General features: G+C 39.7%; 1 protein-coding gene across 1 annotated transcript in view; it reads left to right on the top strand.

Annotated features, from left to right (window-relative positions):
- Window positions 1-19,909, top strand: part of FHAD1 (forkhead associated phosphopeptide binding domain 1) — a gene marked incomplete at its 5' end in the record, with an annotated part of 2,130,934 nt that overhangs the window by 1,481,397 nt on the left and 629,628 nt on the right. Inside the window, one exon of the mRNA XM_044060429.1 lies at window positions 13,201-13,342. Within this exon, the coding sequence (XP_043916364.1) occupies window positions 13,201-13,342 (142 nt within the window). The remainder of the gene's footprint in view (window positions 1-13,200; window positions 13,343-19,909) is intronic.

The raw sequence follows: 19,909 nt of genomic DNA, 5'->3' as shown, positions 1-19,909 counted from the left end.
GGGAAAAGTTTCATTATCTGAGCTATTTAATGCCTAAAGCCATTTGTCTACTTTTGATGAATATTGAAGAAGACAACCAAAAGAAGTACAAGTGGTCCTGCCCTAGAAGCAAACTACTAAATCATAAATTCAGTATATTGAATTGTTTGTATAGATCTATGAAACTTAATATGCTTTGCTTTAGCTGATATTTTATAATACACTTCAGTGTTTATGTTACATGGTAGGGATTCTCAGATCATGATGGACTTATTAAAAGCAGGTGTCACATTCTTAGTCTAAGGGGACGATTGTTTAATAAAATGGCATGGGACTGGATGGAATTAAGAAAAAAGAATAGCAATGGTCTACTGAAGTTTACCTTTTTGAGCAGTAAAGAATTACAGATGGACTGGAAAGTGATAAAGAATAGGAGATTGAAAAGGCTAAAAGAAACTGAAGGTGGTGTAACTCGAGGTACAACTCTCTATAGGAAGAATTTTGATAATGTGAATGACATTCCTAGATAGATAAAATTAAGGGTAATGGAACTATGGATGAGTTAAGGATTAGTATCACATACTAAAATGAACGTGTGATTGGTTTTGTGAAATATTAATGAGTTGACTAATTAGGTGAAATGAATTAGGTCATGACGTGAGAGGAAGTAACTTTTCAAGAAACACACTTAAATGAAACCAAGTTCAAGTTAGTAAAACAAGGCTTTGCCACAGGATTTTTTCTTATTTTAGGATAGCAAGAAAGAAACTGGCACTGGTATTCTTGAAGATGCGCCCCCAGATGTTCATAGTGCAGTGTCTAACATTCATAGGAGATTTGCAGAGATAAGAGATTATTAAGCTGGTAGCATAGTAATGGTTTATAGTTTTTGCTTATCACTGAGCTTGCAAACAAAAAAAACTTTTGGAAAATACTGTTAGAGTCAGTTGCACTTACAGAAAATGTAGCTATATATATTAGCGTCTGGAAAGCAACGTACTATGAGGGGGAATCTTGGGGGGGAGGCAGAGGACAGTGAGAATTCCTAGACTCAGGGGATGTTTAGAAGTTTTAATCAGGTTACTGGGGTTACACACCATTTTTTTCTTCACAGACTTAACATCAAGGGATGACTGTTACTCTCATCGATATTAGTCAAGCTGAAGGTTTGATGGAGTCTGTAGTACAGATGAGCATGCATACATGGTACCTCTTTGTTACACCCATATGGCTGTGATATCTAACTTATCTAAACAATCCTGTCTTGGTTTGTGATTTACTGTGGAGTTGATTGGTAAGAGAAGTTTTATTTAAATTTATATTTTATTTTTATCAGTTTTTCACTGTTTGTAGGAAGGAAGGGATAGCTTGTAGAGAAGAAGATTTACTTTGCTATATATTTTGTTGTTTTAGCTTACATTTATCCTCTTGATTGTTAGAAAGGGATATGCTTTAGACAGGCAAGCTTTAGCCTACCCAAGGAGTCTAGTCCGCTATAAATTGACACAAACTGCAGAGAGGACAATCCATAACTTATCTAAATCCTGTTTTGCTTTGTGATTTATTGATCTTTACTGTTAAAAAGAAGTGCAACTACAAACGATAGTAAGCAGAAGCTGCTCTGTACACTTGCACGTCATGAAAGAATTACAGCATTTGTCTGAATTTCAGAACTTGTACGATCAGAACAACAACTTGGCTGTACTTACTTTAGTATTTAGTTGTATACTGCGTGTGTGATTTTTTTTCTCATAGAATTTGATTTAAGTTATGTTTGAATTCTGTGGTTATTGATTTTGATTATTCCTTTCTTTTATAATTTTTTATTGCCTGAAGCTGAACATGGATTCCTTAAATGAGTATGCCATTAATGAATTGCTAAAGCACAAGTATCTTGTACAGCATAATAAATGCTCTGCATATTTAAAGGTAACAGCTGATAACACTGGTGATCTGTGTTCCTCGTGTAAAAAGTTGGGTGATTTGATTACCATTATTAGAAGTAAATCTAGACTTTCTGATGATGATTGTACTTGTGCAACTGGCATGGCTTGCGTTACAGTTGTTACATAATGACTGGACTGGCGAGATAAATAATGTTAGGCAAAGAGCAAATAGAACACATTTAGGAAACGATGTGTCTATTGTCTATAAATATTATTCAACCCCTATGAAACAAGATGATGCCCCTGACAACTGTGGAATTCTGGATGCAAGTATAAAGCAATCTGAGAATTCAAAATGTTTAGAAGGAAACAAAAAAGAAAGGAAGAAGTTCATAACAAATAACAAGGAAGAAAAAGAAACTGATAAATGTCTGTAAAGTAAAGAGAATATGTACCAAAAAGGATAATGCTTTGTTATGTAACACACAGATTACAGGGAATTATAACATTTTGCTATCAGAAAAGCTTAAGTCTTCAGAAAAAGGCATAATTTTCCAAAAGAGGAAGTAGAAAAAAGAGCCAAGGGGCAGGTGAAAAGGAGGAAATTAAAACTGAACATAAAAGGATTGAATAACATTACTGTAAGAAAAAAGAAGAGAAAGGCAGATGTTGACTGCATGGCTCAAGCTGTGGATGTACAAAGCCAGCTGGATAAGACGTGTATATGTACAAATTTAATATGCAGTGAAAACAGTGGGATTAATAAGACTAATAGTGATGAAGATCATTTGTATGTAACAATTGATGGAGCAGATATTACTATAGTAGAAGTTGAAGATTCTTCAGATCTGGTCAGAAGAGATATTCTTATAATTGGAGATTCTGTTGTTAGAGAAACAGATACTTATATTTGCAGGGATGATAATGAACACTGAATAGTGTTATGCTTGCCATGAGCAAAAACAGAAGATGTGAGACAAGCCTTGGAATGCCTTAATGTAAGGAAGTATGGATCTGTTTTTATTCATGTTGGTAAAAATGATCTCATCCACAAGGACTCTCTGGCTGTAAGTAGAGAACTTACAGCCCTCTTAAATAGTATAACTTCTACTGGTGTTAGGACATTTTTCACAAATCACTTATAGAACGGACAGTCAGGTCACCATGATTGAAAAGATTTTTTGGGTAAATACCTACAAATAAAAAAAATTCCCGTTTTAAAAAATGGAAATGTGTAGAGCATCCAAACCTAGTTTTGGGCACATATGTTCAGACAGGATAGTGTGCATTTGTCAAGATCAGGAAATAGAATTTTTGCAGCAGATATTTTGCAATATTTGACAAATATTAGGCAGTATTTTTTGCCAGGTCGAAAATTTAACAGTTCACAGATAGCAACATTTGATGCAGCTATGATAGTTGCTAATGCTAGGAACATTAATAATAAAGTTTTTTTATTGGAAAGTTTACTATATTTCCGCAAGATTGATGCTGTTATTATTTCTGAAACATGGTTAAAGAACAATGATTGGAAACCAGTTTTGTCACTGTATAAATGCTTTTACTGTAACAGACATTCTCACAACAAATCAGGTGGAGCTGTTATGATAGGGATTAAAGATAGTTATGAAACCTGTGATTATTACTTGTTCAGTGATGATGCCAATAATATAGACTGTGTAACTGTGAGAATAAAGACAACCCTGGAACATGTAACAGTTGTTGGAGTGCATGGACTATCAAAGTCAAGTGTTGATGACCTAGAGAAATTCATACTTTTCTTATGTGAAACATAGGAGGGGAAAATAATATTAGCTGGGGACTTAAATTTACCAGAAACAGATTGGAATAATATTGATTCAACAACATTAGTAAGGAAATTATTGACAAAGTATGTTCAGGAATAACAGTTGCTTCAGCCATCAAAAAAAACCTATTAGGGAATAGAATATACTAGACATTGTTTGTGTTCCTAAATAAATTACTGTTACTTCAAGACACGTTTTACCACCGTTGATGTGCAGTGATCATGGGGTTATAACATTTGTTGCTAGACAATTCTGCCAAACTGAAATGTAAACCAATGCACAGATGAATAATTACAGATTATATGGAAGCAAAACAGTCACTATGTAAAATAGTGGTGTGTTCAGTGGAAAACTGCATATGGAATGTGGAAAGTTTTGAAAGAGACATTGTTTGAATGCAAAAAATAAAAAAAAATGTTTAACATCAGAATCTAGGCATACATCATCAAGGAGATATATTTCCATAAGAACAAGATACCTGATTAAGGTGACAAAAATATAAGAAATGGAAGGGAGGTTGAGCTACAACTGTAAACAAGCTGTACAACAAATTAAGCATAGTGTGAGACAAGATCAAGAAAATTTTGAAGAAAATGTATATAAAGATATTGAGCATAATAGGAAACCTTTTTATTGAGATATATAAGGTGTGGAAGGAGTAAACACATCCAAATTGAAAAACTGTGTGCAGATTCTAAAATTTATTCTCAGACACAACAGGTTATAGATACATTTACAAAATCTTATGCAAACAGTTTGGCTGTACAAAGGGGGTTTAGTTTTATTAAACACATGCATTAACAAATTATCTTTTTATGTCATGTAAAACTTACATACCACATTGCTTCAGTTAATCACCTCTCTCATGATTCTTTTATTATAGATTAAATATGGTACTGTTCGGCCTTATTTTACTATTGTTACTCATTAATGTAATGGTATTTATGTAGTGGAGCCTCTCTCCACTGTTTCTTGTTCACCACTGTACTTTGTGTCATTTGTAAGAAATCGTATCTATGTAATGGAAAATTTCTCCCCAGGTCTCTACTGAAAATGGGTCATTAGCCCAGTCAGACTTTCCTGGTAAACAAAGAGAAAATAAATAAAAAATGAATAAAATAAAATAAATAAGTTGTCCTAGTGACATCCAGGTAACATCATATACTGGAATCAAATTAGATTGTACATAGGAGACAGTCACTGCCAGTTCAAACCTGTTCAGTTTGACCTCACCTTAACCTCCCCCAAAGGTATTCACCAAATGCATGTCCATTGTTTAGGTGATCCTGATATTGCAAGGAGTCAAGGTGTTTCCCTACCTGGATGGCTGTCTCGTTGCAACACCTTACGTTCTTATGCTAACTTCTCTCCAGGAGTCCCTGGTTACACTGTTTCAGTTCTTAGTAATCATTGTGAACATTGCTAAGTCACCATTTCAGCTGCTCACATTTATAGGCTGAAGTCTACAGGCACAGCTGCATGCAAAGCCCACTTACATATGAACAGGATACTTCCTGTCTAGAATCTATGTTACCAGATTGTTCACTCACTATGTCACAATTGTAATTTACCAGATGGCCTAAGGATGATGGCACTGAGTATTTCCATGGTACCCTACTGAAGGTTTTATATGAGAGTGCCTCAGTGGTCACAGTTTTGGGGGTCTATATTAAAATCTCTAAGTCTGACAATATCAAATACAATATTGTCGACACGAGAATAACGAAAGCGCACTATATCGAATGTTTAAACGGAAAATCTCCATAGGGGGAGATTTCTGTTTACTTCAATGTAGTGCATTCTCGGAGTTGGTGTATTTAAGTAGGGAGGTGGGGGTGCAGCCCCCCACATAGGGGGTGCAGGGGTTACACACTATTTAGTTTTTTTTGTTGTTTTATTTAGTATTTTTTTTTAGGTTTTGATGGTCTAAGACTTCGATCACTAAAGTTCGATCTTTAGGAATTCGAAGTTTTAAACCTTCAAGATTATAATATAGACCCCAGTTTTGGATCCTACTGAAGGTTTTATATGAGAGTGCCGCAGTGGTCACAGTTTTGGATCCCACTCTGAAAGCTCATCTAGCATAATTATTGAAAACTCTGTCCTTTACTCAAGGATGCCATTTCCTGGTCACTACCCCTCAAGGGACTACTACTATAGATGCATCTTCACTAGGGTGGGGGCTTTGCCATTGTCAGCCTATTTAGGGTGTGTGGTCATAATTAGATGCCAGTTTCTCTATCAAAGTAGTGCAGATATGTGCAGTTCTTGTCACCTTCCAAGCCTTTTAGGACTCTACAACCTAAGCTATGATAGCTATCCTCACTGACCAAAGGGAGCCTACTCCTGTGTCTTTTGTTATAAAGAAGTGAGGGTTTGAGAGTCTGGAAATGTGGTATATCAACCAAAAGATTTCTCACTGCAAACCACATTAATGGGAAAGCCAGCTCAGGAGTAGATAGGCTGAATCATTATTTTCTGATGCCATGTGAATGTTTCCCCAGTTCAAAAGTAGGACAGAATTTGCTCCACCTCTGGGGAAGCTTTGCTGTAATCTCTTTGCTTCTCTGAGCAACATCCAGTGCAACTACTTCTTTTCCCTTAACTCCCCTCCATAGAAACATCACAATAATGTTGTTATCCACAAATGACCTCCAGAACTGTTCTGTGCTTTTCAACCATTGCTTCTGATTGTAAGGTTTAGTGATAAAGCCAGAAAACACAAGTCTAGAGTGATTTCCCTAGTGCCATGCTGGCCTTGACAACTCTGTTTCTCCTTATACAACCTCATCTTTTGGAGAAGATGGTTAACTCTGCTCCTTCAGGACCCTACTTTCACATCCCATTATGTAGTCCCATTTAGATCCCTACTCCCTTTGGCTAATCACTTGCTTTCTGCAGTCCCAGTAATGTCCAGTGATCCTGCCTACCCATCCACGATAGTCCAGATTCTCACTTCTGCACAAAAGCATAATACCCGGAACTCTGATAAAAGCAAGCAGACTTATTTTTCTATTAGAACTTCATGAAAGGCCCCAAGTCTATATACAGTGCTTATTCAATCATTGTTGGATACCTTGTATAATTTTTGGTTCCATGTGTTTTATTCTTCTTTCAAAGTGAACCTTTCAGCTATTTTCCATTTATATCAAAGCTCAAATTCTATGTCTTTAGCCTCTCTGAAAGTGTGTAAGGCATTTCTGAAGGGTAACTTTCTCTTAAGACCCCAGCCAAGGATACTGTTCCTTACTTGGATTTTTGTACTAGATAAAATAACTTTATTTTTTTATTATTTATTTTATTTTACATTTGTTAACCAGGTAGTGTCAAACTGGGCCAAGGAGACCGTTTTCAGCCGAGACCCAGGGAGAAAAGCTCCACATTCAATAACATTGTAATACAAAATCATAAAAATCCTAAAATTACATACATATAATAATACACTTAATACAAAGCTTATACATGTATATTCCAAAAGTCTGGACATGTCAGCAACATTGCAGATCATGAAATAACAATGAGTGAAAGTAATTGACAAAGAAGCATCTATGGTGTCATCAGTTGTAGCACACTTAAAATGTGCATTGTTTACTGCACAGTACCAAATTTTAAAATGTGCTAAAGCTAGAGACAGGTTGCTTAGAGAGGGGAAAGAGCAAAGTAGAAAGGGAGAGGATTCGTTATCCAGAACAGCAGGAGCAAATCCACCTGGATTTGAGATGTTCTCTAGTTTTAGTTTTGATGGAAAAGTAGTTGGGAGTGTTTTGAATGTGATGGGGCAGAGCATTCCAGGCCATAGCTATTTTGTTAGAGACAGTTGCCATGGCAGTTGTGTGACTGGGTTATTTTAGCATCAGTCTGTTGGAAGATCTACTCATGGCTCTAGCACCCCAAGAAGAGGAGGAAATAGGTGGAGTTGAAGAAGAGTGGCAGCACCTAAAAACAGCATGTGTTAGGACTACAGAAAAGATATGTGGCCGAGCCAGGTATGGAAATAAGGTACATAAGGAAAGGTGGTGGTGGAATGCAGAAGGTGCAGGATGTAATCAAAAGAAAGAAGGAGTGCAGGAAGAAGTGGGGGATTGAAAAGACTGACCAAGCTAGGAAGGACTACTGGTTGGCTAACAAAGAAACTAAGAAAGAAGTTGCAATATCAAAGAATAGGGCATCAGAGGCACTCTATCAGCTTCTGGAAAGTGACTCAGTAAGGGGCACAAAGAAACTATACCAGGTTGCAAGGCAAAGACAGAAAGATAAAGAAGATAGTCAGGCACCCTTCATAAGGGATTCCAGCAACAACCTGCTTGCCAGCCCACAGGACATCAAAGGCAGATGGAAGGAGTATTTCCAGCAGCTTCTGAATGAAGAAAACCCCACAGAAGCGGTACTGCCCCAGAAACAGCCTACAATGAGAGTAGAAGAGGAGCCCAGCTTAGAAGAAGTAAGAGCAGCACTAAGGAAAATGAAGTCAGGGAAAGCAGCAGGCCCAGATGAGGTCACAGCAGATATGATAAAGATGCTGGGTGAGCTAGGGGAGAAATGGCTTCTGAGGGTACTAATTGCAGTGTGGAGAGAAAGGCGTATTCCAGATGACTGGAGAATATGCATACTCGTGCCAGTATACATGAACAAGGGGACATCCACAACTGTGTGCAGCACAGAGGCATCAAACTCCTATCACATTGCATGAAAGTTCTGGAGAGGGTGATTGATAAACGGATACCCAGAATAGTAGAATGTAAGACAGGAGATGAACAGTTCAGATTCAGATCAGGATGCAGCACAATTGACCCGATGTTTGCATTGAAACAGATACTTGAGAAGAAACTAGAGAAGAGGAGAGAGTCAAACTGGGCTTTCCTAGACTTGGAGAAAGCATATGACAAGGTCCCAAGAAAGCTGATCTGGGCAGTACTGCGGTGGTTTGAAGTCCCAGAAACATTGGTAGAATTAGTACAGGCTATGTACAAGGACCCAGTGACTCAAGTACGAACAGTGTTTGGCCTCACTGAGGGGTTCCCAGTGGGAGTGGGTGTACACCAGGGTTCAGCTCTGAGCCCACTGCTGTTCATACTGGTAATGGACGACATCAGCAAACAGCATGGAGGGGTCAGAGCAACAAAGCTGCTGTATGCAGACGATGTGGCAGTACAGGCAGACTCTGATCTAGAACTTCAGCAAAGGATAGGAGAATGGAATGCAAATCTGAAGGCACATGGGATGAAACTAAGCACAGATAAGACAGTGGTAATGGCAGCAGATTGGGAAATCAGAAGAAGCTGAGAATAGAGATAGAAGGGAAGATAGTGGAACAAGTAAACAGCTTCAAGTATCTGGGAGGGTGGTTGAGGAGAAGGGTAGTCTGAATGAAGAGGTCAAAGCTAGAATCAGAGGGGCTGCAGCCAAATGGCATAGAGTATCAGGTGTAGTATATGACAGAAGAATGCCAAAGAAGCTGAAAAGTAAGGTGTACAAGACAGTGGTGCGACCAGTACTACTGTATGGTACAGAAACCTGGGCAGTAAAGGCAGAACAGTTGAAGAAGCTTGAGGTGATGGAAATGAAGTGCCTGAGAAAGGTGGTAGGATGCACACTGTGGGACAGGCGAAGAAATGAGGACATAAGAGCAGAAGCCAAAGTAGCCCCAATTGCAGAAAAGATCAAAGAAAACAGATTACGATGGTATGGGCATGTGTAGAAAAGCAGAAGACAATCTGGTGAGGGAGATTTGGGACAGACAGGAAGAAGGTAAGAGTAAGCGAGGGCATCCAGCAAAGAGGTGGATGGATTGTGTGAAAGAAGATCTGCGACAGTCAGGCATGAGTGTTGAAGAAGGCAGGAGAGTGGCACTGAATCGAGAGAGTTGGCGACAGTTAATAATATACCCCGACCCCATGTAAATGGGAAAAAGGGGATGATGATGATGATGTTGGAAGATCTAAGGGGCCTTGTATTGACTTGAGGTTAAACTAGGGAGGTAAGTGAGGGGCATTGATTAGGGTTATGAATGATTTTGCATGTAAAGGTGAGATGGTTTAATGTTAAGAGGTTGGGAAGCTCAAGCTAATTCAGTTGTTGGAGAGCAGAGCAGTGATGAGATTTATGGGAATGGTGGCTGGCAAATTTTGCGATTTTATTATAACAAGATGTTAAGTTGTTTAGGTCGGTTTTGCGGAGGTTTGTAAATATGTGTGAGCAGTAGAGTAAGGTAGATAGAAGTTGGGATCTAGCATTGGCTAGTCTGGCTTGGTTTGTAAGGAAAGGTTTTGCACGGTAGAGAGATCCAAGTTTGGCATGGACTCTTTTAATTGAAGGGGAAATGTGAATATCAAATTTCAGCCTGTCATCTATAGTTACACTGAGGAGTTTGGTATGGTTTTTGGGTACAATTGTGGTTCCATTGTTGGACTGAATAGTGAGGGATGGAGAATGGTTACTGGATGGTTTGTTGGTGAAGAACATTAGTTTGGTCTTATTGGGGTTTAGAATGAGCTGGAGGTTGGATAGGTAGGCTTCTATTTCCTGAAATGCTTTTTGTGTCTTATCCTGAAGTTCTTGGAGGGTTAGGGTCAAGCAGATAAGGGATGCATCGTCTGCGTATTGTATGATCATAGTAAGTTGGGTTGCTGAATTTATACTATTGATAAATAGGATAAAAAGGAGGGGGCCGAGTATGGATCCTTGGGGTACACCAATAGACACTGGTAGCAGAGGACAGAGATTTTTCTCCCATTTGGTGGCCTGTTTACAGTCAGACAGGTAGCTCTTGAACCATGTAAGTGTGGATGAACTGAGATGGTAGCTGGCAAGTATGTTTAGGAAAAGCTGGTGGGAGACAGCATCAAATGCCTTTGACATATCAAGGAAGATTGCTGAGACTGGGAAACTATTGTTCATGAGGTGATGAATGGTGTCAGTGAATAATATTAAGGCTGTGTTTGTGCTATGCTTTGGCCTAAATCCATGCGGAGAGTGGGATAACAGGTTGTTGTCTATGAGGTGATTTTGGAGTTGTTGGTGAATACATTTCTCTAGGACTTTAGCTATGGGAGGGAGGATGGCAATGGGGCAATAGTTTGTGATTTCCCTGGAGGGGCCGCCCTTATGAAGGGGATGATATGTGCAACTTTCCAGAGGTGAGTCACATATTGTTCAGAGATAGAGCAATTGATAAGAAGAGATATAGGATAGGCGATAGATGGGGCAGCAATATTTAAGAATTCGATGGGGAGTTGGTCTGCATCTAGGCTGCTTGGTTTAAGTTTGCTGAAGAGCTTTTTTATGTAGGAGGTTTGGACAAGTTTGAAGGAGAAAGAGTTGGTGGTATTAAAGGCAAAGGGGGGATTGAGAGAGGTAGGTTTTGTTGGTTACATAAGAGAGAGGTGATGGAGTTAATAAAGTGGGAGTTAAATTGAGATGCTATGGATTTGGAGGTGTTGGATGTGGTGGGGGAGGGGGTGGAGGTCATACCTGGGTAGGTAGTTAACAGTTTGCCAGAATTTGTGAGGGTTGTAAAGGTGCCTTAATTGAGAGGTATGGAAGTAGTATTTTTTGTCATTTTTATACATTTCTTTCTAACACCTGTTGAAAATACATTGGCTAGAAAAAAATATGAATAATGGGTTTTGTCTGTGCAACCCCCTTACTTAGCCTTACACAAAGGTAGAGTCTCTATGCACACAACCCATTATTTTATTGCAAATGCCACCAAATCAAAGTTGAATTACTCCGTTCATCTTCCCTGTTGTTTGTTCCCTAATTATTCCAGTGCAGAATGTTTATTGCTTTGCATGTATGTCCATAGGCAACTTAGATTCTCTGAGAACAAAACAGTACAATTCAACAAAGACACATATAACAGTAATCTATATTTTGACCTTTATGTGTTTACAGTGGTAAGGAAATCATTCTGTATTGTACAACTTATAAACAAAGGTATGGCATCTAAGTCCAAGGAAGTCTTTGTTCCAATGTATTTGGCATTCATCAGACCTGTCATTGAGTACAATACCTCCCTTGGTATGTACCTATAACCAAGCATATCCAACAACTGGAATGTCCACAGAGGTTCCTCACTAAAATAATACAGAGTGTAAGTAACATGTCCTTTGCAGATCACCTCAAGGTCCTATCCCTATATTCTGTCTCTTACAGGCTGTTGAGGAGAGATCTATGCCTAGCATACAAGGCATTGTCAGACCCCATTCTGACAGACCTAATGCAATAGCCGCAAAGCAAACAGCACCAAATTACCCATTCTAAAGACTTAAACTTGCCTGTGATATAAATAGGACCTGCTGGAGAGACAGATATGTATCCCAGAGACTACCCCCTCTCTGGAACAGGTTCCTCATCCATGTAAAGCACAGTTCCTCCCTAACCAAATTCAAGTGTAACTTGGACATTTGGATGGGGAAACAGGAAATTCATCCCTGATTTGGCATCCATGTCTCTAGTGGACACAGGCAGCCTGTAAATGGTTCATCTTCCAGGCTCCTGCTTATAAATAGTTCACCTCCCAAGCCCCTGCTTACACTTTTCAGGGGTACCAGAAACTTGTCAGAGATTTGGGATGTATGGCTAGGCTTAAAAAGGTCCTTGTGTTCATTAGCCTAGTGAACACCTACGAACCTAAGACTGACAGTTGTTCATATCTTTCTCTAACAACAACTTTGCTATAAAGTGTCTAAGGCCGCTGTAGCTAATTGGTTAACTAAGTGTCCCAAATTCTGCTATGAATGTTTAATAAGCATTTGTTTTCTGTTCCTGTGGCCCTTCCCACTAGAGCACTGGCTGTCACACAAACCTTTTTCCATAATTCAACCATAGTAGTATTTGTAAAGCAGCTGCTTGCCCTCATTGACTACTGAATGTATTGTATTTTGGATGTGATCTGTAGGTCCAGGTCTTACATTGGGGCCACAATAATCAAAGGGATGTTCCCAAGATGGCAAACATCTTGGAAAATAAGCTTAATCTCTTACCCTACTGTTACCAAGAATGACCCTCCTTATACCAGATAAGAAAGACATATACATACATAGCATAAAATGGATCTGGATGACAAGCCCATCTTTGATTGCATAGCCAGTCACCTTCCCCATTGTCTTGCAATAGATGTCTGTTTCATTCACTGTCATCTTTGTGTGGCATACCAGGCATCTGGAGAAGATGTCACAAGAAGGCTAAAGAAGAAGATGATGTCATTGCAGTGTATTCTGTATAAAGTGGAAGTGGTTACTTTTAAATGCTGAGCTGCCTAACTTCTGATGGCATTAGTCCTTTTATTAACAAGAATGGACCTGCTCATCCAGATCACTCATGGTAAATAATTACACTTTAACTTATGGTAGATGATCTTGCATACAACTCTATGTAATGGTAAGGACAGTCGTCACACAACTGAACTTTCTTAGTGTTAGTCTTAACTTGAATAGCTTCCTAAGAAATAACTTGGGTTTCATTGCAATACTGACATTTAAATCGGTTAGGACCAAAATCTAAAAATACTGGTTTATTTGTTAAAGCAGGAAATGTCAGCATGTGATGTAACCGAGCAAGGTGCAAAGTGCATAGGACACAAGCATGAAGAGATCATTCAACGCCAAAGAGAGGCACTTGCAGAACACCGAGCAAGGATAAAGGAACTAGAACAAATGCGATTACCAGGTAGGCCTTTTAGTTAAGCTCATTCAGTAGCTGAAACTGAATGAGAAGTATAACCTCCATTTGCTTTAAGTATCGAAGTAGAAGGCATTGACATTCATCTGGGCTTTAGCATACATTTAAGACAGTACAAAGGAATCAAAAAAGTATATTACACAAGCTATATGTTAGTTGTATTTAGAGATGCACTAAGATTCATTCTACATTTTAACTCAAAGATGCTTAAATTGTTACTGCTGCTTCCCTCTGTCATTTATTTTCATTGTCATTTTATGTACTGTTAGTTGTTTTTGCAAATGTCAGTACATGATTACTTATAAAGTTGCCACCTGTCTGCTTCTTTTTACAGACTGTCCTCAAATGGAGCCCCTTATCGGGGCCAAATGCTTCAGTTTTTGATACATCAAAAGCACTATTTAGGTTCATCCATGTATCTCCAGTCTTGGAAGTGTTTGTTAATAATGCCAGCATGTTTATCACGCTGACAATGAACATAAACACTAAAGCAACACTGCTGCTTGGTTTGGACTCTCCTCTCCTTGTTGATGACCAGTTAAGAGGCTTGTCCATTCAAGAGAGGAAACCAATTGAAAAGACACAATACTGAGAAGATCACAGAGTTTAAAGATAACACACAGTGGCTCAAGCTCTAGGTTTGTGTATTTTATTTAAGTAAAATGTTTCATTACAGGCCTTGGCTCTCAATTTATTTGCTTGAGAACCAGTAATAAAGCCCAAATGGAAAATAGGAATAATTCTTAAATATTATTCTAATTCACTTCGAAAATTAATAAACAACATGATTTGATATTGTCCTTTTCATTCTTCCTCACTTATGGGTTACAGAGCCAATCCTCCAATCCAACATGGCCACATACGTCAGACTTCAGATCTAACTCTCAAGCTCCTCCCTCTACCCACAATGCCCTACAACATCCCTATTGTTTCAAATCTCATTTGCTGCCATTGTGGTTAGATGCAGGTTCTGCTCTTGAGAAATTGTAAGTATTTACTTCTTTTCCTTAAAAGTTAAAAACCTGAAAATCCTTCTAAATTCACAACAATTGTAATCCTCTCTCTTAGTTTTATCCTGATGCTCGGGATATTTTTACTTTTTCTCTACTATTCTTAGTAGTTCTTTTCATACCATCATTGGAATTTTTTTGCTATACCCTAGAAAGGTATTTATATCGTTACCATAGATGTTAATAACTTTGTTTGTTTCTAACTTTATTTAAAAAAAAGCTTTGTTTTTTCTATTGTATATTGTTTTTTCTTGGTGTACTTTTTTCAATGTCTGAGAAACCAACAGGTTTTAAGAAATACACTTCTTGCGGGCATAAGATTAATTCAGATGCCTACAAGCAGTGTGTTTGCTGCCTTGGACCAGACCACTTGAATACGGCCTGTTCAGTGTGCTCTACATTCAACCCTACAACTTTGTCTAACAGTGCAACAAACTCATATTGAAAGGTTTGCTTCCTGCATCTTCTGAGGCTCAAACCCCTTCAAAAACCTCCAAAACAGTTTCTTCTGAATCCAGAAAATGTCTCCTCCAAAGTCACCAAGTGCTTCTTTGGATCCTATGGGAAAAGTGAGAAAAATCATGGATCAGACATCCTCAGATCTGAAGTCTCTCAGCCTTCCCTCAGACTCAAAACCTCCCTTGTATCTGAAGAAATCAACTCTCATTGTCTTATCTCTCTCACCAACAACCTCTTCTTTGGATCCTAAGCTCAGGATCCCAGGCTCAGTATGTCTCGTCAGAGCCATATGCCAGAATTTTTAATTAAACCTATTTCATCATCCATGCCTACACAATTATTTCAGACTCTGAAGAAACACTCCAGGCCTCCATCCACAGTGTCTTCTAGGTATTCCAGAAGTTTGTCAGAAGCAGATGTGGATAGGATGATGCGAAAATTCCTCAGAACTCAGATCCAGATGGGAGTCCTACCCCTGCTTGATCTGTGCCTTCAAAGTCTATTTTATCTCTCTCTCCAATCCAACCTGTGGTTTTAGAGGCCCAGGATCCAAGATCCTCAAGAGGTTCAGCATCAGATCCATGAAGAGTTTCCTCCTGTATTGCTATTTCCCCTAACTGTCTCTTCTCTGATACCCGCAGATCAGAGTGAGTCTCGGAGCTGAGATGTCATCGCCAGATCTGGGGGGAGTGGATTTGGCTCTGATTTTGTTGGATCCATCCCTACACCTTGGAGGTTCAGCCCTAGACAGCTCAGATCCAATTATCCCCTTGAGGCTTGGATCCGGAGATGGCCCTGGCCTAACTTCTTTGGAGCCCTTGGCTGCGAGGAGGAGAGTTGAGGTTTCCCCTGGTCCATAAACTTTCAAGGCAGTACAAAGGGCTTTTTGTCTCCACAGAGAAATGTCTTCTCACATCTCAGATCCAGTCCCTTTTCCCTTATTAGTTCCAAGCTCTGAGTCAGTCATACCTACTCCACAAGGACAACCAGTTCCAACTAGTCTCCAAACAGTTCCACTAGAGGAAAATCCCCTCTCTTATGACACCTCTTCAGAACATGGCAAGGAGGAGGTCCCCCATAAGAGAACATGTAAGAGGAGACACATAGACTCCCCCATGGAGTCTGTCATGGAAGAGACTGAATTTGATGAAGGAGAAGTATCCCCCATACTGCCACCTAATGACATCTCCTTTGGAGATATTTTAGAAATCCTTAAGCAAAAAGGTGGTTGGTCAGTCCAAATTCTTTCTTCTGAAGAATCAGTGTTCTTGGAAGCTTTTAGGGCTGGACCATCTACATCTTGGGTGAGCCCCCCAGCAGATGAACTCATTGACCTAATTTCCCACAGTGCATGGAAGGAGCCAGATACTGTCAAGCCCATCCCCAAGTGACCTGACAAGTTTTTAGCCCCACCTTCAGACAGACCCCATTGGACCAAAGGAGTCCCAGCTAATGCAATGGTGGTGGCAGCAGTCACTAAGAAAGTGCTAGCACAGCAGAGCTCTACTAACCATTCTCCAAACAGAGCATCTAGAGCATTGGATAAATTAGGAAAGGGAGAATTTGCCTCAGCTACTTTTGCACTGAGGTTGGTATACCATCTGGTACATTTTACTAGGCTGCAGAGAGATTTGACTAAAGAACTATCAAACACTCTGTTTGAGTCCACGTCTGCTGAGGATTTCAAAAAGGCTTCCTCTCAGCTGGCTACTCTCTCGTCTATTTCAAATACTTCAGTAAGGTTAATCTCTCATACAGTTGAAGGTACCTCACAAGCTGCCATTTCAGGTATCACTATAAACAGACACGCCTGAATGTAGCTATGCGATTTTGTGGACCCTTTAACTCATTCCCTCCTGTACATCTCTTTTGAGTGTGTACCTTTAACTCCTGGTGGGTGTGGCTTGAGCCTTTAAAAAATTAAGTTATCACCTTTGCAGTTCTAACAGACACTCATTGACAGAGGTCAATTATCAATACAACTGAGTTTTCTATCGGGTATGCTTCAAGATAAAGTATTCTCAATGATGTTCTTTTCCTGAGCTTGTCTATCTTACACCCCATGTGAAATTAATACCATGCTTAACCACCAGCTTGTACTGTATCCTATATAACTACTAAGTCATTGTTTCATCTTGTAAATATCACTTTTACTCTCTTATTGTAGCATTATTTTGTGTCTATCTGTAACATGTATTAATATTTTGTTTGTTTGTTTGGAGCTTTTCTCCTCGGGCCTCTACTGAAAACGGATATGTATCCAGCTAGACTAGCCCGGTTAACAAATGTAAAATAAAATAATAAAATTCTGATACCTTCTGTTTAGCGTGTTTTTGGAATTATTAATGCAAATATGAACAAGCAATATTTGATGGCTGGAGGTGCAGTAGGAGATAACTGTAGAAATGCCAGGAGGTGCATTCGGCTGTAATGAGTTGTTAATGCCCCATTTAATGCCACTTCCTTGTTTGGGCCATCGGTTATGGATAAGCTTACCCACACTGACCAAGAAGGAAAGACACTATCTGCTGTGGGAATCAAGTTTTCTATCCTTTAATGGACTTTTTCAAGAAACCAAAGAGGTAGTAAGAAAATGTGGTTCCTTAAATCTCAGGGAACTTTCCAAGATTTGTGCAGGGATAATTCCTCCAGTGCCAGAGGGGAGACTTTTAATGGTAGACATAGATCTAGAGGCAGAAGAGGCCTGCAGAACCAGGGGTTTAGAGATTCCTTTTTCAGACAGGCCCTACCACCACTCCTGAACTGCTACCCAACTGGCCAACTCTGGAGGCAGTCAGGCATTGGTTTTCTTTGCACCTAAATGCCTGGACGATCATTACAACAGATGCATGGGTGCTCAGAATAATATCCAGAGGTTACTACATACCCTTTTCCCTTCTTCCTCCTTGCCAAAGGAAGAAACTTTCTGATGTCCCACACACTCAGAGTAAGGAAGCAGCACAAGAGATGCAAAAGCTGCTAGAATAAGAATCATCCAGAAAGTCCTAACAAAAACAGATAGGATTCGGAAACTACTCATGCTTCTTTTTAGTGCCAGAGAAAACAGGGGACCTCAGACCCATTTTGGATCTAAGCAGATTAAATCAGTTTGTAAAGAAAGCAAAGTTTTGAATGCTCATGGTTCAGTCCGTTCTTCCCTTTCTGCACAAGGATGATTGGATGTGCTCTCTAGATCTACAGGATGCTTACCATCACATAAAAACAGACAGATGATCTAGATGACATCTCCACCCTTGACTGGGAGCCAGTCATTACTAATTCAGAGCTGTGCCCTTTGGATTCACCACATTCCCCAGGCTGTTTACCAAATGCATGTCAGGAGTGGCAGCTCACTTGAGACTGCTGGATTTCAGGTGTTTCTATACCTGGATGATTGGCTTCTCACTGCCCCCTTCAAGCATCAACTACAATATGCCAGGGACTATTTGCTCTAGATTTGCAATGCCTTGGGCATCTCTATAAATCTTGCCAAATCAAAATTTGCCCAAACTCAGAGCCTGGAATTCATCAGGACAGTTTTAAACACAGCTATTCAGGTGGTATCTTTACCTCTCCACTACATTATCTCTGTCAAAAATCAGGTGCATGCTATCCTTTCTCATCCTTCTCCTCCAGGAAGATCAGTGCTTCATGCACTTGGGTCCATGTCAGCTGTCGTAATACTGCTCCATCATGCATGCTTCTTTATGCAAATTCGCCAATGGATTTTAGCTGCACAATGGTCCAGTCTATATCAACCCCTGTATTTTCAAGTAAAGCTCATCCCGAGTTGCAAGCGACACATTCATTGGTGGATTCAATTGGATGATCTTGTTCTGGGTGGACCCTTCGTTCTTCCTCACCCAATCCCCACAGTAACCACAGATGCTTCCCAACTGTGGTGGGGATGGGGGTGGGGGGCTTTTTTTTTTTGGAAGAATGGTCCAAGACATGTGGTTCCCCAGGAGAACAATTTGCATATCAGTGTCCTAGAGAAGAGAGCAGTCCTAGCATTCCAGGCATTTCAAGATGATCATCCCTTGGAGACTATTGCAGTTCTGATGGACAACATGTCTGTAGTCTGGTAAATCAACAAGCAAACAAGCAAGGAGGAATTCGATCTTACCCCCTTGTGCAGAGAGGCCATGAGGGTGTGGGAATGGATGATTTCATCAGACTGCTTTCTTACTGTGACTTATATCCCGGGGAAAAAAACAATCTTCTGCTGGACAAACTAAGCAGATCCATTCTGAAGTCCCACGAGTGGTTTCTCAATCAATAGGTAGTGAATATGATCTTCAGACATTGGGGCCAACCTTGCTGTGACCTTTGTGTCACCCCTCCAAGCAACAAATGCAGCAAATATTTCATTCTGATCCCCAGTCTGGAGGAGTCACCAAAACACACTCTGCTTCACACTTGACCCTCGGGTCTCCTTTCTGCTTACCCTCATCTTCCCCTAATTCCAAAGGTCTTACAGAAAGCAAACAGGCTGAAGAGCACGGTAATCCTCATTGCCCCCTTTCTAGCCTCAGCAAGTGCAGTTCCCCCTAAACAAGATCTTGTCTCTCACATGTCAGGGATTCAACTCCCCAATCTTCATGCCCTCAGGTTGAACGCATGGTTTCTCCACTTCCAGTAATAGACAGTCCAGGCTTTCTTCCCCGGTTCATGACATTATTTTGACTTCTCAAACATTCTACCAAAAAAGTCTATAGAAACAAATGACAAGGACGTAGACCCCTTCCCTGCACCACCTTCTGATATTCTTTATTTTCTGACAACTCTTTTTAAAGACGGGGTCAGTTTCTTTGCAATTAAACTTCAGTTGGCAGCAATGTCTTATTTCCATACAGGAAATAACTCCCTTTCCCTCGCTTCCTCCAGAGTGTTCAAAGTTTTTATGAAAGGCATTTTTCCTACTGAGACCTCCTATAAAGGATCCTTCACCACCTTGCAACTTTACTTTGGTGTTTCAAGGTTTAACACAAATACCCTTTGAACCATCAAATGAATGTAATCTAAAATTTCTATCATGGACGATGGTCTTCTTGGTAGCTATAACTTCAAAAATAATTTTTGAACT

This window comes from Protopterus annectens, chromosome 2.part0, assembly GCF_019279795.1.
Source record: "Protopterus annectens isolate FY-2018-M chromosome 2.part0, PAN1.0, whole genome shotgun sequence".
Classification (NCBI taxonomy): Eukaryota; Metazoa; Chordata; order Ceratodontiformes; family Protopteridae; genus Protopterus; species Protopterus annectens.
Note: the sequence above shows the minus strand (reverse complement) of the source record. Positions and strands in the feature narration are given on the sequence as shown.